This window comes from Mesoplodon mirus (assembly GCF_964341445.2).
Source record: "Mesoplodon mirus genome assembly, chromosome: 11".
In the NCBI taxonomy this organism is placed as follows: domain Eukaryota; kingdom Metazoa; phylum Chordata; class Mammalia; order Artiodactyla; family Ziphiidae; genus Mesoplodon; species Mesoplodon mirus.
In genome coordinates, this window is record NC_138987.1 from 97,349,754 (window position 1) to 97,368,056 (window position 18,303).

The 18,303-nt window shown below is 49.5% G+C and overlaps 1 protein-coding gene across 1 annotated transcript in view; it reads left to right on the top strand.

Moving 5' to 3' along the window:
- ANO2 (anoctamin 2) overlaps window positions 1-18,303 on the top strand; it is a gene marked incomplete at both ends in the record, with an annotated part of 328,154 nt that overhangs the window by 62,704 nt on the left and 247,147 nt on the right. The window contains 2 exons of the mRNA XM_082634789.1: window positions 14,594-14,745; window positions 18,032-18,086. Coding sequence (XP_082490915.1) covers window positions 14,594-14,745; window positions 18,032-18,086 — 207 coding nt within the window. The remainder of the gene's footprint in view (window positions 1-14,593; window positions 14,746-18,031; window positions 18,087-18,303) is intronic.

An 18,303-nucleotide genomic window follows, 5' to 3' on the forward strand; every position in this document is an offset into this window, starting at 1 on the left:
TGGCACCGATCGGCACTGCTTCTCCCTGCTAATTCTCTCCCCAGCAGCATCTGCAGTGTTGGGTCCAGTTCCTGAAATCTGCCCAGGCAGCCAGCGGCCCAGATGGGGACTCGCTGTAGAGGCAGGAATAGGTGGCCTCTGGACTGCGTGCTGGAGGACTCCTGTTTCTTAGAGCGTGGGTCCTTGGGGCATCGGTAAACATAATGGCTCCATGTGCGAGGTCTGCAGTGCGGTCACGGGGAAAGCCAACAGGAAGACTGCTCAGGCCCCATGGCACAGAGGCGAGAGCTCGAAGGTGCCCGTTTCAAAGGACAGACAGCTGGTGGGACAAGTGGAGACCTTGAGCTCCACCCCTTGCTCTCCCTCCACGAATCTGGGTTACGTGATTCACATCCCAGCCTATTTCCCCAAACAGGCCTTGAGATGGATTATGACCAAAAGCATAAATACAAATGGATCATTTTGAAAGGGGACAAATAAAAAAGAATCATTAATTTGGGGGGAAGTGGGAAGTGCAGGGGAAATAATGATCGTAGAAATAAGAAAATAAAGGTGATGGATGCAAGTGAGACAAAGTCATTCTGAGCTTCCTGGTAGCCAAGGCAGAAAGGACTACGGTTTACATATCTGCAGAAATAAGCATCTGTTTGGTGAAAGGAGGCGAACTTTTTCCTGTTGCTAAAGCATAATTTTATGTAAAGGACATGAACAATATAAGGGACATATTTTCAGTAAATATAAAGTGCTGGAATGTTCTTCCTATGGCCATTTCTTAAACTGATTCTGGGTAAAAACTGAGGATGTCATGTTTAACTGTAGTTCAGGAAAGGTGGTACTCCCAAGTTATGTAGGTAGATTTATTTCTGCTGCGCTAACTCAATTCAGGGATAAATCTTAGAGCAGAAATGCCATTCAGGCTTTAATTCTCTCCGTGGAATCCATGTTTTGAAATCTTTTTTTTAATCTACTAAACTGCCTTTATTAAGGAATAATTCATCTTCTCATTTCCTTGAACTGAAAACATATAGAACTGCCGTTAAGCATTTTCTGATGAGTGTGAGAAAATCAGTATTACCACGTTGGACTAATATAATTCCAGTTAAAAAGCAGAGAAACGTGACATTTTAGTTAGCTCGAGTGGCCCCTTAGGAGGAAAACATTAATTCCATTAAGCTTTGTAAATTATTGGAAGTTTTTCTCAGTAACCTATTACTGGCTTTCTAGACATTCTGATCTGGTAACCATGACTTTTGCAAAAGTTGCACGGGAAGACCCTCCCCCAGATTCTGGTGTCCACCCAGCTTCAGGGGCCACTCAGCCAGGCCAGGACCCGAGCACCTCTGCCTTCTCAGTTATCCAGATGTGAGGCTTGGATTAGTAAGGTTTCTCTAGAGAAACAGAACTAACAGGATATGTGTATGTACATATATTTTAGATATATATATATATATATATTTATTTATTATGAGGAATTGGCCCAGGAGAATATGCAGGCTGGGAGGTCCCATGGTCTGCTGCTGGCAAAAGGTGGAGCCCCAGGAGAGCTGACAGTGTAAGTTCCAGTCCAAATGCCAGTAGGCTCGTGCCCAAGAAGAGCCAATGTTTCAGTTTGAATCTGAAGGCAGGGAAAGGCTGATGTCCAGATCAGCAGGCAGAAGGAGTCCCCTTCCTACTTGCAGGAAGGTGAGGCTTTTTATTCTGTTCATGTCTTCAACCCATTGGATGAGGCCCACCCACGTTGCAGAGGGCTGTCTTTTTCATTCAGTCTACCCACTCAGATGGTAATTTCATCGGAAAACACCCTCAAAGACACACCCAAAAGAACGTTCAACCCAATGTCTAGGCATCCCTGTGGCCCAGTCAAGCTGACACATGAAATTAGCCATCGCAAGGCTTGTACTTTTTTAAATTTAATTTTTTTTTTGGCTGTGTTGGGTCTTCATTGCTGCACGCGGGCTTTCTCTAGTTGCAGTGAATGGGGGCTACTTTTCTTTCCGGTGCACGGGCTTCTCATTGCGGTGGCTTCTCTTGTTGCAGAGCACGGGCTCTAGGCGCACGGGCTTCAGTAGTTGTGGCTCGCAGGCTCTAGAGCACAGCCTCAGTCGTTGTGGCACACGGGCTTAGTTGCTCTGGAGCATATGGGATCTTCCTGGACCAGAGCTTGAACCTGTGTCCCCTGCATTGGCAGGCAGATTCTTAACCACTGTGCCACCAAGGAAGCCCAAGGCTTGTACTTTTAAGGTCTGTAATCCTCTTTGTAGTGGGTTGAGTAGTGGTGTCCAGAAAAGACATGTCACAGTCCTAAGCCTGGAATTTGTGAATTTGATCTTATTTGGGAAAAGGGCCTTTGCAGATATAATTAGTTAAGGATCCCGAGAAGAGATCATTCTGGACTTAGTGGAGGGGCTTGATTCCAGTGACAGGTGTCGTTATAAGAGAAAGAGATTTGAGACACACAGACACGGGGGAGAAGGCCATGTGAACACAGAGGCAGAGACTGGAGAGATGTGGCCTTGAGCCGAGGAGTGCCTGTGGCCATCAGAGGCGGGAAGAGGCAAGGAGGCGTTCTCCCTTAGAGCCTTTGGAGGGAACGTAGCCCTGCCGAGATCTTGATTTCAGACTTGTGGCTTTCACGACTGTGAGAAAGTAAACTTCTGTTGTTTGAAGCCACCCAGTTTGTGACATTTTGTTACGGCAGCCGTAGGAAACTATTACAGCGTTCCCCTGGGCAGGAGAACAATAAGTAGACAGTCCTAGACCTGGTTCTCTGATAGGCTTGTTGGCTTGCTCTGCATCCCAGGAATCCACTTTGCATCTTCTAATTTTTTTTTTTTTTTTTGCGGTACACGGGCCTCTCACTGCTGTGGCCTCTCCCGTTGCGGAACACAGGCTCCGGACGCGCAGGCTCAGCGGCCATGGCTCACGGGCCCAGCCGCTCCGCGGCATGTGGGATCTTCCCGGACCAGGGCACGAACCCGTGTCCCCTGCATCGGCAGGCGGACTCTCAACCACTGTGCCACCTGGGAAGCCCAGGCTTGCTCACTTCTTGATGCTGGGTTTTGAGGGTGTTGAGAGGAGTCTTTGTACAAGCGTCCTTCTGCATCTCCTTGGATGTCTCACATTCTGTCCTGCTTTGATGAGATTGGAGAGTCTAGGTGAGGCTCAGTTTAGCACGGATTGTGGAAGGACACTCACTGTGGCTAAGAAGAGCTGCTTATTCAGTGCAACAACTGTTTTTCCATTTATAGTTCTGTTTCTAAGGATGATTGTTGGTTTAAGTGAAAACTTCTGCCTTGGTAAGAGGTATCTGTAAATAAGGGTGTTAGCATGTTTAAAGCTTGAAACATTTCATAATTCTTACCTTTGACTCTGAGGAGAAAGGTTCATAAAGCCACGCTCGATGATCAGTCTGTGATCAGTCAGAACAAAATATCTGAAAATGAAAAATCTTGTAACCATAGATACAAGTTGATAAATAGATAATTAAATGAATTGAGTAAATAGATAATTAAATGAAATGAATTAAATATAGCTAATGCTTCCTATGTGCCGTGTGCTTTGCTAAGAACCTTACGTGCATTATTTGTTTTTATCCTCAGAGCAGTACTAGCTTTAGCCCCATTTTATAGATGAGGAAACTGAGGCTCAGAGAGTTTAATAAACTTATCTGAGGTCACACAGCTTCAAGGAGGTAGATCGAGGACTCAAACTCATTTTGTCTGACTCCAAAGCCATGCTCCTACCCTCTCACTTTAGTGAAGAAGCTGTACCTGGGCTGGAGGTGGCATGGTCTCAAAGTGTATTACTGTAGAATGATAGCCTTTTGTTTAAAAAATTTTCCATGGTCTAACAAACTATAGAAACACTAAATATTAAAATTTATTTGACCAATTAAAAGTTCTAAAAACCCTGCAGTAAAGGAAATGGTTCAACTTTGTTCAGCCCTTTTCCTGCTGAATGCCTGTTAATATCTTAGGGAACCAGTGGTCTGTAGAATGTACTGTGCAGTAATCCTAGGCTGGCGTGAACCAGAGCTGTAGCTGTTCACACTGGTCAGTTGTGGGTGGGACCTCCCCTTGCTGTCACTGCCTGTCCCCAAGCATTTGTTTTTAATAGCAGTGGAGCCGAGAGGGTCGGGTTTATATTTGATATCTTCATGGGCTTTTTGGCGCCTGCTCTTTGATTGCCGTTTAGATAGGCTGGAAAGAGCACAGAACACTCTGACTTATACTTTTTTGTTTTCTGTAATGCTTCTCATCTTCAAAATTCAGAAAAAAATGAATCAGTGCCACCTCCATGCCCTTGTTTCCCTGCGGAACCTGAGATGGCTCCTGGCCAACTTGTGGGCATGCACTCAGGCCTGGCAAGACCGCAGGCCACGGGCTGTTAGCAGACAGGCCCGACTCAGGGCTCACAGACAGTGATGCCCAAAATAGGAAAACGTGTAATGGGAAATGAACTTGAATTTTTAAAAATTAACTTGTTTTTAGGCTCATGATTGAAAAAAATGGAAAGAGAAGTGGTGCTTTTCTCTTTGAAAGCCTCAAGTCATGTCCAGCTGAACTGGGGCAGCTCCTGCCAGATGGGCTGGCTGGGACCCTGGGACCTGGACCCTGTGCGGGTGGCACTGAGAGCAGAGGGCAGTGGATAGAATTTGTCATCCAATGTTGGGCCCTTCTGAGGGTGAGAGAGCTACTCATAATCCTGCCAGGACAACGGTGGTAAGCCAGCACTGTGCTGAGTAACTGGGCTCTTCAGTAGGAGATGTGGGAGTGGGCGGCCTGGCTTGGCCGTGGCTGCCTCTGGGGGTGGATGGGAGGGGCCTGCGGGAGGAGAGAGGGAGACAGGAGGAGGAGGCCGTCAGCTTCTGGTACCTGGAGCTCACAGCAGAGTTCTTCTTACCCAGGAAGAACTGGCCTCAGTGATGTGCTGGTGCATAACGGCTCTTGAGATCTGGTACATTTTCAGAAACTTTGCAAGCTGGTCTTTGCACCATTGATGATTGAAATTCGCCATGGTGGGCGTATTTACACCACGCAAACCAGTGAAGGTTGCAAATCAGCCACTCGACCCTCCACACCCAGGTGGTTGGTAAGCGTTTACCAGCTTACAATGATCAGAGCCCCAAGAATGGGGACAGGGTGCACAGTCAAAGAGTGCCATCATGGACTAGAGCTGTCCTGTGCGGGGACAGGCCGGAACCCGAGGGTGTCGTGTGATCCCTGCCATGGATATTAAAGGGCTACTGGTCGGAGAGGGGCCGGGAATGACGCTGTCTCCGCAGGGCCTCTAAATGGATGCCGTGTCTGTCACCTCTGACACAGAAAGGAACTTCCCACCACTGCCCACTTCGGCACTCCGCCCCAGGCACACCGATCCTCCCAAAATACCAAGCCTGTTTCCCTCTCAGGGCCTTTTGCTTGCCCTTCCCTCTGCCTGGGGACCTCCAGGTAGTGCAGGACGCCTTGTCCCACCACAGCGGGGTCTCTGCCCGGACAGACATCCCCGACCGCCCTGTGTGAAGTGGAGTCTGTCTCTCTCCATCCTCCTCCTCTTGTTGTTTTCTTTCTAACACTCAGCGCTGCTGGGTACTGAGTAGCATATTTGTATCTTTGTTTTACTGTCCCCATCGGCACTACACTGGAAGCTCCAGGAGGGCAGGGGGGTTTTGCCCTGTCGGCAGCACCTAGAACAGGGCCTGGTACAGAGCAAGCACTAAATCAGTATTTGTTAATGAATGAACAAATGGATCACACGTACCAGGCCTGATTCATCGGTGGTGGCTTACTGGAGAGTGATGCCGAGATGGGTTCTGAAGCTCCATCCATGGGCATTGGAAGGAGTGCCGTGATCCCTCAGGGCTGTCTGTAAGGTCAGGGGAGATAGCACCATGGTACATGTACCATAGCGGCCGTCCCTGATCTGGGTCCTCAGTAGCCCCTTCAGTTACCAAAAGCATTTAGGAAGAGTGTAATTGTACCCGGAATGGCTGTGTATAAGGGGTCCTAGCCCTTTGAAAGGTCACATTTTTCATCCACCCATCCATCCACCCATCCATCCATCCATCCATCTATCCATCCATCCACACAGTGAATAGTTATTGAGTATCACTATGTCTGAGATACTCTGCTGATGGCAGGTGATGCAGTGGTGACTGCAACTGGTCCTGGCCCCATGTGGCTTCGGTGTGGGGAGGATTCAGAAGTCAGGTAGCTGTTGATGAGCTTGGAGGCACCAACAGAAGAAAAAGAGCAGGACAGACAAAGAGCCAACCAGAGGAGACCAATTTTGATGGGGGCCAGGGTGCAAGAAGGGGCCATCTGAACTGAGACCAGAGGGCTGGGTAGGAGTTTACCAGGTTGGGGGGCAGGTGAGAACCTTCCTGGGCTAGGGAAGGGCATGTCCTCCAGCCCCAAGGTAAGAAAACCCCAGCCCGTGCGGGGATCCGGGAGGAGGCGAGGCCAGTGCGCGCGGCGTGGAGACTGCGGGTGGTGGGTAGGGCGGGGTGACGGCTGAGCTTCTGGAAGGAGGCAGGAGGCATGGCTCAGAAGGGGGCTTGTTTGTCAGCCCTGTAAGTAGCTGGGAGTTCTCCCACATTTTAAAAGTCAGCAAACATTCATTCATGTGTAGAGGACATATTGAAACAGAATTAAAAGCCATAAGTGAATCCAGAGTCAGACCTCGGAGAATGTGCATCTTGTGACTATGTCACTGGCTGCATTCGGCGAGGCCATGGATGGGAAATTGACCCGTAGGCACTGGTGGGGATGGAGGGGCTGATGAGCTCCTGTTCTTGGTGCGCCCACAGAGGCTCCTTTGGGCTCCAGTTTGCAGCTGAGCTTCGTGGCTCCTGGTGCTGCTTGCATTTGGATGGGTGGGTGGTTTAACGCTCGCGTGGGTAACTGGGCTTGTGCACGGAGCTCCTCCGATCCGGGTTCGGTGCATGCACGTCTGCGCGCCTCCCTCCCTCTGCCTGTCCCCTCAGGCACCAACGGGGCGTGAGAACAGCGGACCTCTTCTGCTGCATCGTTAGCTTCTCTTCCTCATAACTTCTTTAGTCCGGAGGCGTCCACCCCGGTCCAGCTTGCAGAGGCACCTTCCACACTGTTTGGCTTCCCTGTGTATCTGAGCCTTTTGAAATGAAAGGTGAGCAGGTGATCATCTTCCGCTCGGTCAACCCTCTGTTACCCAGTGACCAGAGGTGCAGAGGAAAGCACAGAAACGTTGAAAGGGGAAGACAGTCTGGGTTAGTGTCTGTTGGGCCGTGGGGTGTAAGCAGACACACGTGCTCACAGCTGGGCTTGCTCTCCACCTTTACGCCTGGTTGCTGCTTTTCCTGCTGACTTTTCCTACGAGTTGCAGAGAGAGGCCCTCTTAGATCACTGCAGATGAGGGACTCATGGATAATCAAGATTATTTTATTTAGATCTCATATGGTTATTCCCTCCCCTTGATCTTTGGGGGGTGGTCATTGAATCTCCTAGTGTTTGCATGACATCGGGTACGCTAGTAAAACTTTCCGTGCCTGTTTCTTTACCTGTAAAATGGGGACAGCAGTCCGTACCTGTCCATGATAGACAATCACTACAGCCTCAGTTCCTTGCATCCTGGGAAGGAACGTGATTCCGATGCAGGAAGGAAACAAATTAGCCCTGAGACCACACTGCCGTGCCCCTCTGGAGGGGAGAGGCTGAGGGAGACGGGGGAAGAAAGAAGAAAAGAAGGCCTTTCAGTAAACCTCTTAGCTTGTGACAATGAGGCCAAAGCGGACTTTTATGAGAACCACATTTGAGCCCTGGAATAAAAAATAAGAGCAACATACTTTAAAAATTATTTATGATTTTAAGCACATGAAAGGCGTATCGTGTACCCGGGGAGGGTGTAATGGGGAACAGCTGGTGAACATGTGTCTTGCCATTTCTGAGGATGTTCCTCATTCTCCACTGTCCAAGAACAACAGTAATAACGATGCTTCTGCTGGTTGTATTAACAATACCAAAGAGGATGGGGGCGCCTTTCGTGGACCCTGTGGAACGTGGGGGAAGAGCCAGGCCGCCGAGCTTGGTGCAGGCCGAGAGGGAGCCTTCTGCCTTCTTTGGGGACCACGCAGCCCTTCCAAGGATCCGAGGTTTAAGAAGAGAGCCTGGATAGGGGAGTCAGGAAGCCTGGGTTCCAAGGCCTGGTTTCACCCCTGACGCTGGCAATTCCCTGCCTCTCTGAGTCTCAGTTTCCCTGTCTGTCACATAGCGAGGCTAACACTGCTGGGTGGGCCTGCCTTGCCGAGTCTTCTGGACCCTGGTGACATGGAGCCTGTGGGATTCCAGGGTGAGCATCCTGCGTGTGGAGGGGTCATCCTCATCGCCATGCTTCTTCAGCTTCTGGCACAAGCAACCAGTCCACCCCCAGGCTCAGCGCCTGGTACCCAGGAGGTGCCCAGACGTGTCTGTGCTGAGAATGAATGTGTCTTTTTCGTTAAATGTCTAAAACCAAAGAAGGTTACACTTGGATGGTGCTTTCAAAGCCATTTAGTCAAGTTCTGTCTTTTATGATTTGAGAAGTGGGTCTGGAGCGGGGCTCAGCCTCGGGCTAATTATCCCCACTGGTGAGTGGACCCCAGGACTCTACCCAGCGCCCCTCGAATGGTGAGCTTTCCATCCTGGCTGGTGGGGAGAGGGGCTGTTCCCAACCCTTGCAGATGGGTTTTCTCCAGCGCCCTGTAGCTTCCTCACACCCGGCTGCCCAGGGCTCCAGGAGGACTGTCTGTAGGATTCTTCATGAAGCTCTGTCCCCTTGGCTGCGCTGTCCTGGGAGCTCTGGTTGCCCTGGTCTCCCCAGACCTACAGCCAAGGCTCCTCAGACCAGGGAGTGTGTGGGCCTCCACCCGTTTTCCCCTTCCTGCCCCTCAGCCCTGGACCTCTCTCTAGGCAGTGAGCTAGAGCGATCCCAGGAGTCACCATTTTCATTTCCTGTCTCTCAGGAACTTGTTACTGCTCAACGTCCAGTATCTTGAAAACTGCTTTCTTAGTCTATTTGGGCTGCTCTAACAAAATACCACAGACTAGGGAGGCTTGGACACAACAGAACGTCTCACAGTTCTTCTGGAGGCTGGAAGTCTGAGACCAGGGTACCAGTCTGGTTGGGTGAGAGCCCCCTTCCTGGTTCATAGCTGGCACTTTCTTGCTGTGTCCTCACATGGCGGAAGGGGCTGGGAGCTCTCTGGAGTCTCTTTTATAAGGGCACCAATCGCATTCACAAGGGCACCACCCTCATCACCTAATCACCTCCCAAAGGCCCCACTGTCCAATAGCCATCACGCTGGGCGTCAGGATTCAGGCTGTGAATTTTGCAGGAACACAAACATTCTGACCAGAGCAACCATTATTTCATGTTTTTTTTTTTCCTCTGGGTGTTTTGGTTGGTTCAGGTAGGGTAAATCTGGTCCCTGTTACTCCATCCTAGTGGGAAGTGGAAGTTCCCCAATTCTCTCTTTAGAGATGAAGAATCTGAGAGGGAGAGCCACTTGCCCAGAGTCACACAGCTCGTTAGCATCAGCAAGGACCAGGACCCAAGTCATTCACTCCGTAGACATTAGTGTGCTCCTCCTGTGTGCCCAGGGCATGCTCCCTGCTCCCCAGATGCCCACAGTCTGCTGGGGAGACAGACGCGTGAACCACGAGTTAGAGATGAGTGTGGCAAACGTTATGACACAGGTATTCGTTCAGAGAATGCTAAGGAAGCATGACAGCAGGCGAGTGGCTAAAGAGGGTTTCCTGGGAAAGCTGGTACTTGAGCCCAGCGGAGGAGAAGGAGGGTAATTCAGGTGGAGGGGGAGGGGAGAAGTTCTAGGAATAGGTACGACACATGCAGAGGCACAGAGGCAGGAAGCAGGTCCTTTGTCCTCCAAGCTTAGCATCCGTGGTAGCGTGCATGGGGCCACCCGCCGTGTTTGACTGTGGGCATGGGCCGTGTGTCAGCCCGGGTGTGTGTGTAGGGCCTCCATCAGGGCTGTGGGGTGGAGGTCGCCTTGACGGTGCTGGTGGGACTCTGGCCTTTTGCACCGTTTATATTTTTCCTGGAGGTAAATGATGCTATTTGTAGGACTTAGGAGCACCCCTCCCCCCATCAAGGAACAGTCAGAATTTATCTTGGTCCCTCCAAAAACAGGCCACAGACCCCGTTCCCCTTGGCCCGATTCTCTAGGGAGCTCTGCCAGACCCACTGCTAAGAGAAGGTTCAAGACCATCTCGGAGGTGCTCAGCTAACTGTCTTCCAGGACAGGGCCCTGGGGCAGGTGCTGGTTGTTAATCCGCATGGACTGAATACAGGCCCTCCTGGCCTCTGCCGGGCCCGGGCAACCCCGCGCGCCCTTGCAGCTGGTGCCGACAGGCCGGGAGACCTCTCGGCCGGCCAGTGGCTTTATTCCCCATCCTGGGTTCCTTCTGCCAGGGCCTGTTACCCGACGACTGTTCTGTCCCCGGCCTGGGCTCCTGCAGTGGCAGCAGGTGCTGTCATCAATGCTGGGTCCCCAGAGATCTATCATGCGTTCGTTCGTTTAACCATAGGGGATGGTTTGGACAGTGTCCGGCCTGCGTGGAGATTGTTTGGTGGGGAGGCCGGACATGAATCAAATAATCGTTCAAATAAATGTAAAATCACAACCATAAGTGCTGTGAGGGAGAGGAATTTGGGCCCTCGAAACGCTGTGAAGATGGGACTTGACCTTGTCGGGGAGCCAGGAGAGACTTCCCCCAGGAGGTGACAATGGAGTGAGAACTCAGCTGTGAACAGAGGTTGGTGAGGGGGAGGGAGAAGGCGAAGGGTATAGAGTACTAAAAATACTGCCCGAGGCTGGTGGCTGGGTGCAGTGAGCAGGGGACTGTGGGGCAAGGAAAAGGTGGAGACTTCTACAGGACCCCCCAGGCTGTGTGGAGAATTGTGGTTTTTATCATAAGAGCAGTGGGTAATGGTTGTAGACTTTTCCGCAGGGAGGTGACATGATCAGATTTTTGCTCCAACGTGGAGACCGAATTAGAGGTGGACAAAAGTAGGGTTGCCAGATAAAATACAGCATTGCCTAGTTAAATCCAGAGTTCAAATAAACAATGAATACTTTCTTTAGTATCCACATAAGTATGTCCTAAATACTGCAGCGGACATACTTATACAAAAAAAATTATTGTGGCTCTAGTATAATTTTTTTCTGTGAGTATGCCCTCCAGTTGTCTTTTTTAATGAAAATATTGTTTCCTTAAAAGTTAAAATTTATTGTTTACCTCAAATTCACATTTAACGGGACTTCTTGCATTTTGATTTGTTAAATCTGGCAGCCCTAAGCAAGAGGGTGGCAAGCCCGTTATTGCTGTAGTTGAAGCCGCCTTAGACTAGGAAACCAGAGGTGGACATGAGGAGAAGTGGACAAAGGAGAAACACCCTCGGTCGGTCCAAGTCTGTCATTCCGAGGCATCTAGGATGCAGAGCCAGCCAGCTTCCCTCCTGCTCTGAAACTTGAATTGCCACGCACATGCCCTTTACAGACGCATGGTTACGGGTGTGGTGAACATGCCGCAGGACACGTGGCCGCTTGGAACCTGCCCTGAATGACCTATGAGATGTGTTGGGGCACGGTGAAGGGGTCACCTTTCTGCCCCTATCCCTCCAGGCCCAAGGATGCCCCAGAGGTGAGCTCTTTGCATCTAAGTGACCGATGGCAGGAGGGTCAAGAGCTGTATGACAGTAGGGGCCGTAGGGTAAGTTGCACTGTTTTTCCCTGACGATGACTCACGTCGTGGCAGAGGAAGAGTAGAGTGAAGCAGCCAAGGTCGCAGGCTCTGCCACGAGGTTCCGAGGCTCCAGCACTTACTATCTGGATGACAGTCTCTGTGTGATCTTGACTGAGGTTCTTAATCCCTCTCGGTTTTTAGAGGCACGTCTTTAAGATCAGTGCTGATGTACATCAAGCCAGGTGCATAGGAGATGCTTAGAAATGGTCTGTGCTCCCAGAAGTAAACGGTCCCCTCGTTTCAGAAGGCTGGCTCCTTCTCTGTGCAGAACCCCGCCTGATGAATTTCTTGATCCACAGCTCTGATGTTTTCCTTGTTCACACCCTTCACTGACTTCCCGTTGCCTCGTGCAGCGGGATCTCCATGCACTGGTCTCCATGTGCCTTTCTGCCGTGAACCGTCACGATTCCCCCATCAGAACCCGAGCACCAAAGAACCAGGCTGTAAACCCTTCTTAAATCCAGCTTGAGCTTTTTTACTTTTTTGGTTGGCTTGGAATGTCTTTGCTGATATCTGTTAGAGCCTTATTCATTAAAAGTATGTATAAGGTGAGGTTAATAGAAGTATGATCAAAGAAGATGAAACACGTGTAGAGACTAAAATAAATGCCCATCACTAGGGAAATGACTAAACAAATTAGAACTCGTACCCACTGTGTCATATGGTGCCTTCATGAAGGTAGTTCTACGTGGACTGACTTGGAAAGACATGTACTCGGGATATATTGCTAAACGAGAAAAGCAAATTGTAGAATTATACCATCGTACCTGTGAAGTATGATCACAGGTGTGTTTGGAAGGGGATTCAGTTCCATATAATATGTATGGAGAGAGTCAGTATAAAACATACTCCAAATTGTGAATGGAGATTTCCTCTGGAGTGGAGGATGGGATGGGATTGGAAGTGAAAGGAAACTGTTAATGTTAGTTAATATACTTTTTGGTTTTGGTCCCTTTTTTTTTTTTTTTTTTGGCCACACCACATGGCATGTGGGATCTTAGTTCCCTGGCCAGGGATTGAACCCATGCCCCCTGCAGTGGAAGTGTGGAGACTTAACCACTGGACCGCCAGGGAAGTCCCTGGTTTTGGTTTCTTTGTTTACTAGAACTGTGTTAATTTTGTGATTGAAATTAAGTCAAAATGCATAGAAAAGTGTGTCAGAAGAAATAAATAAACCGGGCTTGTGTTTCGGTTGTTAGATTGGGGAGGTTCTCCCCCTTCCCACTGATTATCATGATTTTATTAAAGAACAGAAAAACAAAAGAAGGTTACCTTTCTATTCAGGTCCCAACAGAAATGCTGCTCTCCTTAGGAAGCACTTTGCTGATTCTTCAGCTGGATGTGCTGTCTCCTTTCTTTGAGCCCTCAAAGCATTTTGAGTGTCTTTTGTGGCATTTATCTCCGTCGATATTACAAGTGTTTTGTACATGTTTTACAGCCTCTCTAGATTTAAGCATCTTAAGGATATCTTGATAGAGAACACAGCCGGCTTTCAAGTCGGAGGATCTGGATGTGGCTCTTATTCTGGTCATCTACTGCAGCAGGACAAACTAGCCCCAACTTAGTCAGTAAGACACAGCCATTTTATTCTGTCTTACGAATTTTTGCTCAGTATCTTGAGCAGAGCTAGACGGGGTGATTCTTCTCCACGTGGTGTTGACTGGGGTCATTTGGTGGTATCTGGCTTGGGGTTGGGCTGGACAGGAATGTCCAAGAAAGCCTCCCTCACACGCCTGATGCTGGGCAGGGCAGGAGGAAGGTTGGGCTCAACCTCGTCCTTTCCCTGTCTGAGCCCTCTCCACGTGTCTCCTCAGACTTCCTGCAGGCGGCTCAGAGCTTCCAGAGACCAAGGAAGACCAAGACAGGAGCCGCCCATCTTCTTAAAGGGTGGAACTGGCATAGTGTCCCTTCTGCTGCACTGGTCAGGCAGCCCCAGAGCCCATCCAGACTTAAGGGGGTGGAAACAGAGATGCCACCTCTTAAATGGAGAAGTTGTATGGAGAAAAAAAATCTGTGGCCATTGTTAAGCCACCAGAGCTTTGCTATGACAAGTACAACCTCTGTGTCTCAATGACAACATCCGTCAGTTAGAAAGACAAGAAGCTATAGTGTATGCAGACGCACTCTGTACGTTATGATAAACCATAGGTACTATAAATACCAGTGATTATCTTGGTACTGACGCAGTGCTTTACTCAAGGCAGGTACTCACTAGGTGCTTAGTACTTTGAAAGCAGACTCATTTATCAGATGTCTCCTAAGAAGAGCACAAGAGAAGTGATGCTGGATCATCACACAGGGGCGTGGTCTGGTTGTAGAGTACAGACTTAGGATTGGGTTGACACGAGTTAGATCCAAGCAGTCGCCCAGTTGCTATCTGTGTGACCTTTGTTGACTCATCTCACTTTTTTGAGCCTTAATTTCCTCATCATAACAGGAGAGTAAATATTATCTAGCTGGCTGGGTGCAGTGTGTGTTGGAGCTCATTTGAGTAAAGCCCTTAGCATGGTGACGGTCACACAGTAGGTTTTCTGTGATGATATAACAAAGATGTATAGAAAGTCTGGACTCGTCACCGCGCTCCTCCTTCCCTGCACTGGTCACCTCCATTCGCACAAACAGTTGAGGGGGTTCACCGCCTTGTGAAAACAGGGGAGGAAGCGCAGGACCCTCCTGCTGGCTTCCCCAGTCTCGTCCTCTCCCCAGAGTGTCCCCTGCGGGGGGAGTCTGAGCCCCCAGCAGCTCTGGCTGTGAGTCCTTCTCTGAGTGTCAGACGCGGCCTCCTTCTCACACCCGTGGCTTTGCCTCCGTAGACGTGCGTGATCAAGTCAGAAGGCAGCATCGCGAAGGCATTCAACGAGCTCCTGCAGAAGCTGAGCACGCCCCTGAAGCCCCGAGTGCCCGAGCACAGTAGCAACAGGATGAAAAACCTCTCCTACCCGTTCTCCAGGGAGAAAATGTACCTGTGAGTATTGGAACTCTGGGGGTGGGGCTGCGTGGGGGATGGGAAGGGACATCAAGCACCCCTTGGGGCCTCAGCTCGTGAGCTGGGGGCCCGGGTGCCTGGGAGATGGGGGAGGAAGCCTGCTCTCAGGGTGGAGTACTCCCTGTGTCTGCCTTCCCAGTCCCTGTCCCTGAGCGAGATGATCGCAGATGGCTCCTGAATGTTCATCCCGTGGCTTCTGGGAAAACCTGCCATTTCAGTCCCTTTGCGTGATGGACAGAGAATCAGGGAGCAGACAGCCAGAAACTTCGGGACTCTGTGAGCAGAGTGGTCCGACACCTGTTTACCTTCTGCTCTGTTCCCAGCCTAACAGGGTTTCAAGATTCTGTGATAATCCAGAGAGACGGTGGGTGAAGCTTCTGGACGTCTGTCTTCTCACCTGCCAGCTCGTGCCCTCACTGACCCAGAGGAGGGGAGGGAATAAGTTTCCTTCTCAGGGATGGCCTTTTGGGAAGCCTTTGGAAGGGGGAGTCGTGGTTGGGAAGTGGGAGATGCAGAAGCCAAGCACTAATTCTGTTTTAGGAGCTAATGATAAAATAAGAAGCTATCAAGAGTGATCAGAGAATCGAGTGAGAGAGGGAAAGGAATGGGCTTGGAAAGGAAGAAAAGATACAGGATCTGTGCTTTTGGAAGAGATGGCATTGATGGGCTGTGTTTCTGCCATTCATTGGGTACCATCTCTGCCCATCTTTGCCATGTTAGATAACAATTCTGTACACATGCATATGCTCCCTCATTGAATTTTTACCCCTTAATGATTCTGGTACCAATTCTGGTCACCAGTTCCAATGTGTGTGTGGGTTTTCCCGCACCACCAGGAAATTCTCCGACACCAGCTGGGTGCCCTACAATTCAACTCAATTCTGACACGGTTTACCTGGAAATACCATCAGATTGCTCAGGCTGAGGGCTCAGTGTCACAAGACTGCCCCGCACTTCAGATGCCTCAGCAAGTCCAGGTTGTGACCTGTGCTTCTGACCGACCGGCTACAAGTCAGAGGTTCTCACGACCCCCTCCTTGCGTTCGACTAATTTGCTAGAGTGGCTCACAGAACTCAGGAAGCCAGTTTACTCGCTGGATTACCAGTTGATTATAAAGGATGTTGAAGGATACAAATCAACAGCCAGGTGAAGAGATACATGAGGCGAGGTCCCAAACAAAGGAGCTTCTGTCCCCGTGAGTTTTGGGCTCAGCGTGAAAGCGTTTTGATTCACCAACCCAGAAGCTCTTCAAACCGCATCTTTTTGGATTTTTATGGAGGTTTCATTCCATAGGCGTGATTGAATCAAATCACTGGCCATTGGTGATTGATCCAACCTCCAGTCCCACTCTGCTCCCTGGAAATCAGCGGGTAGGACTGAAAGTTCCAACCCTAACTCCTGGTGGTTTCCCTGGCAACCAGCCCTATCTTTAGCGGCTTTCCAAAAGTCACCTCATTAACATAAACTCACTGGTGGTTGAAAGGGGCTTGTCATGAATAACGCAACACTCCTGTCACCTTTATGTCTCTGAAGCAATTTCAGGAATTGAGGACAGGAGACCAAATACTATACCAAAAGATGCTCTTATGGCTCAGAAAACGCTCAATGGCTCTTACGGCTCAGAAAATTCCTAGGGCTTGGGAAGCTGTGAGCGCAGTGGATGAAGACCAAAATATATATTTTTTTATAAATCACAGTGTCACACTCCCATTGTGAAGCGGCCGTCCAGATATAATTATCCTTCTATTATGGAGAGGAAACCAAGGCCCAGGATCTGTCCAAGGTCATGAAAGCTTAAGTGGCTGGACTGGGATTGGCACGTGGACCTCCTGGCCGGCGGCTGTTTTTGCGCCCTGTGCATCCTCCACATCTGCCCTTCCCTGGGCCCTTTCTCCACACGGGCGCTGGCACCTGACCTGCCACCTCCCACACGGCTCCAGTCACTCAGCGTCTGTGATCCTTCCAGGCCAGTTCTTCAGCCCCAGCCAGAATGTGCTCTCCATCCTCTGAGTTTTCATAGCAATGGTCTGCATGTGGTCACATTCTCCTCTGCATCAATTGCTTGGAAACACCCCCTCCACCCATCCCCAGTGGCTGGGCTCCCAGGGGGCCGGGGGCATGGTTCGGGTGTCTGTGTGCCCTCCAGCACAGTGCCCTAAGGACAGTCACACAGATGTTTGTTTTTTTTTTAACATCTTTATTGGAGAATAATTGCTTTACAATGGTGTGTTAGTTTCTGCTGTGTAACAAAGTGAATCAGCTCTATATGTACATATATCCCCGTATCTCCTCTCTCTTGTGTCTCCCTCCCACCCTCCCTATCCCCCCCCTCTAGGTGGTCACAAAGCACCGAGCTGATCTCCCTGTGCCATGCGGCTGCTTCCCACTAGCCATCTATTTTACATTTGGTCGTGTATATATGTCCATGCCACTCTCTCACTTCGTCCAAGCTTACCCTTCCCCGTCCCCGTGTCCTCAAGTCCATTCTCTGCGTCTGCGTCTTTATTCCACACAGGTGTTGTTTTGAGTAAAAGGTCAACATTTGAAGTTTACAACAGACACAGGTCTTGCGTAATTGGCAGTTTGGTATCTAATTGCTGTGACAACAGTGACAACATTAAATGAAATTTTGAAAACTAGTTATAACCCCAACACCCTGAAACTGCACTCTTTTCTGTTGTTGTGTGTTTTTTTTTTTTTTTTTCCCAGCCACACAATGCGGCTTGCAGGATCTTAGTTCCCTGACCAGGGATGGAACCTGGGCTCTCGGCAGTGGTACTGCTGAGTCCTAACCACAGGACCGCCAGGGAGTTCCCTGTTGTTGTGTGTTTACTGTCTTTGTCCACACACAGGAATCCTTTTTATATACTTTCACTTTTAAAACGTATCACAGTATAATGTTTTTCTATGATAGTCTAACTTTTTCTACAGTATTTCTGAAGTTTTCATAATTATAATTTTCAATGGCTGTATGATAATCTATCCTTTAGGTTTTGGAATTGCGTCTTAGCTCCATAATCTTTGTTATAAGTAATTTGTAATGAACATTTTAATTTATGGACCTTTTTTTTCTGCTGAATTCATTTTCCCAGTGATACATTTCTATGATAAGTTTTCAGAATTACTGGGTCAGAAAGAGTGTAAATGTTGTGAGTGTGTGTGTGTCTTACACATCTTGCTAGGTTGCTTTCTAGAGGCCTGGGGTGATGGTAGTCCCCGGACAAGGATAATGAAATGAATTGACCTGCTTTCTTGGTATCGCCAGGTACAACATCCAGGACAAGGACACCTTCTTTGATAATGCTACCCGTAGCCGCATTGTAAGTAAACCGGTTAACCAGGTGCTTCACCAGGTGTGGTGGGCTCAGGAGGGGGAGAGGAAGCCTGAACCCCCTCTGGCAGGGCATCTCTCGCCTTCCTTGCTGCCTCCCATCATCCTTTGCTTGGAGTTGCCTAGCAACTGGAAGGAGCATCCAGGAGCTTCCCAATCCCAGTATCGAAATAGCCAACAACTCTTCTCACTCTTGGCTTGAGGGG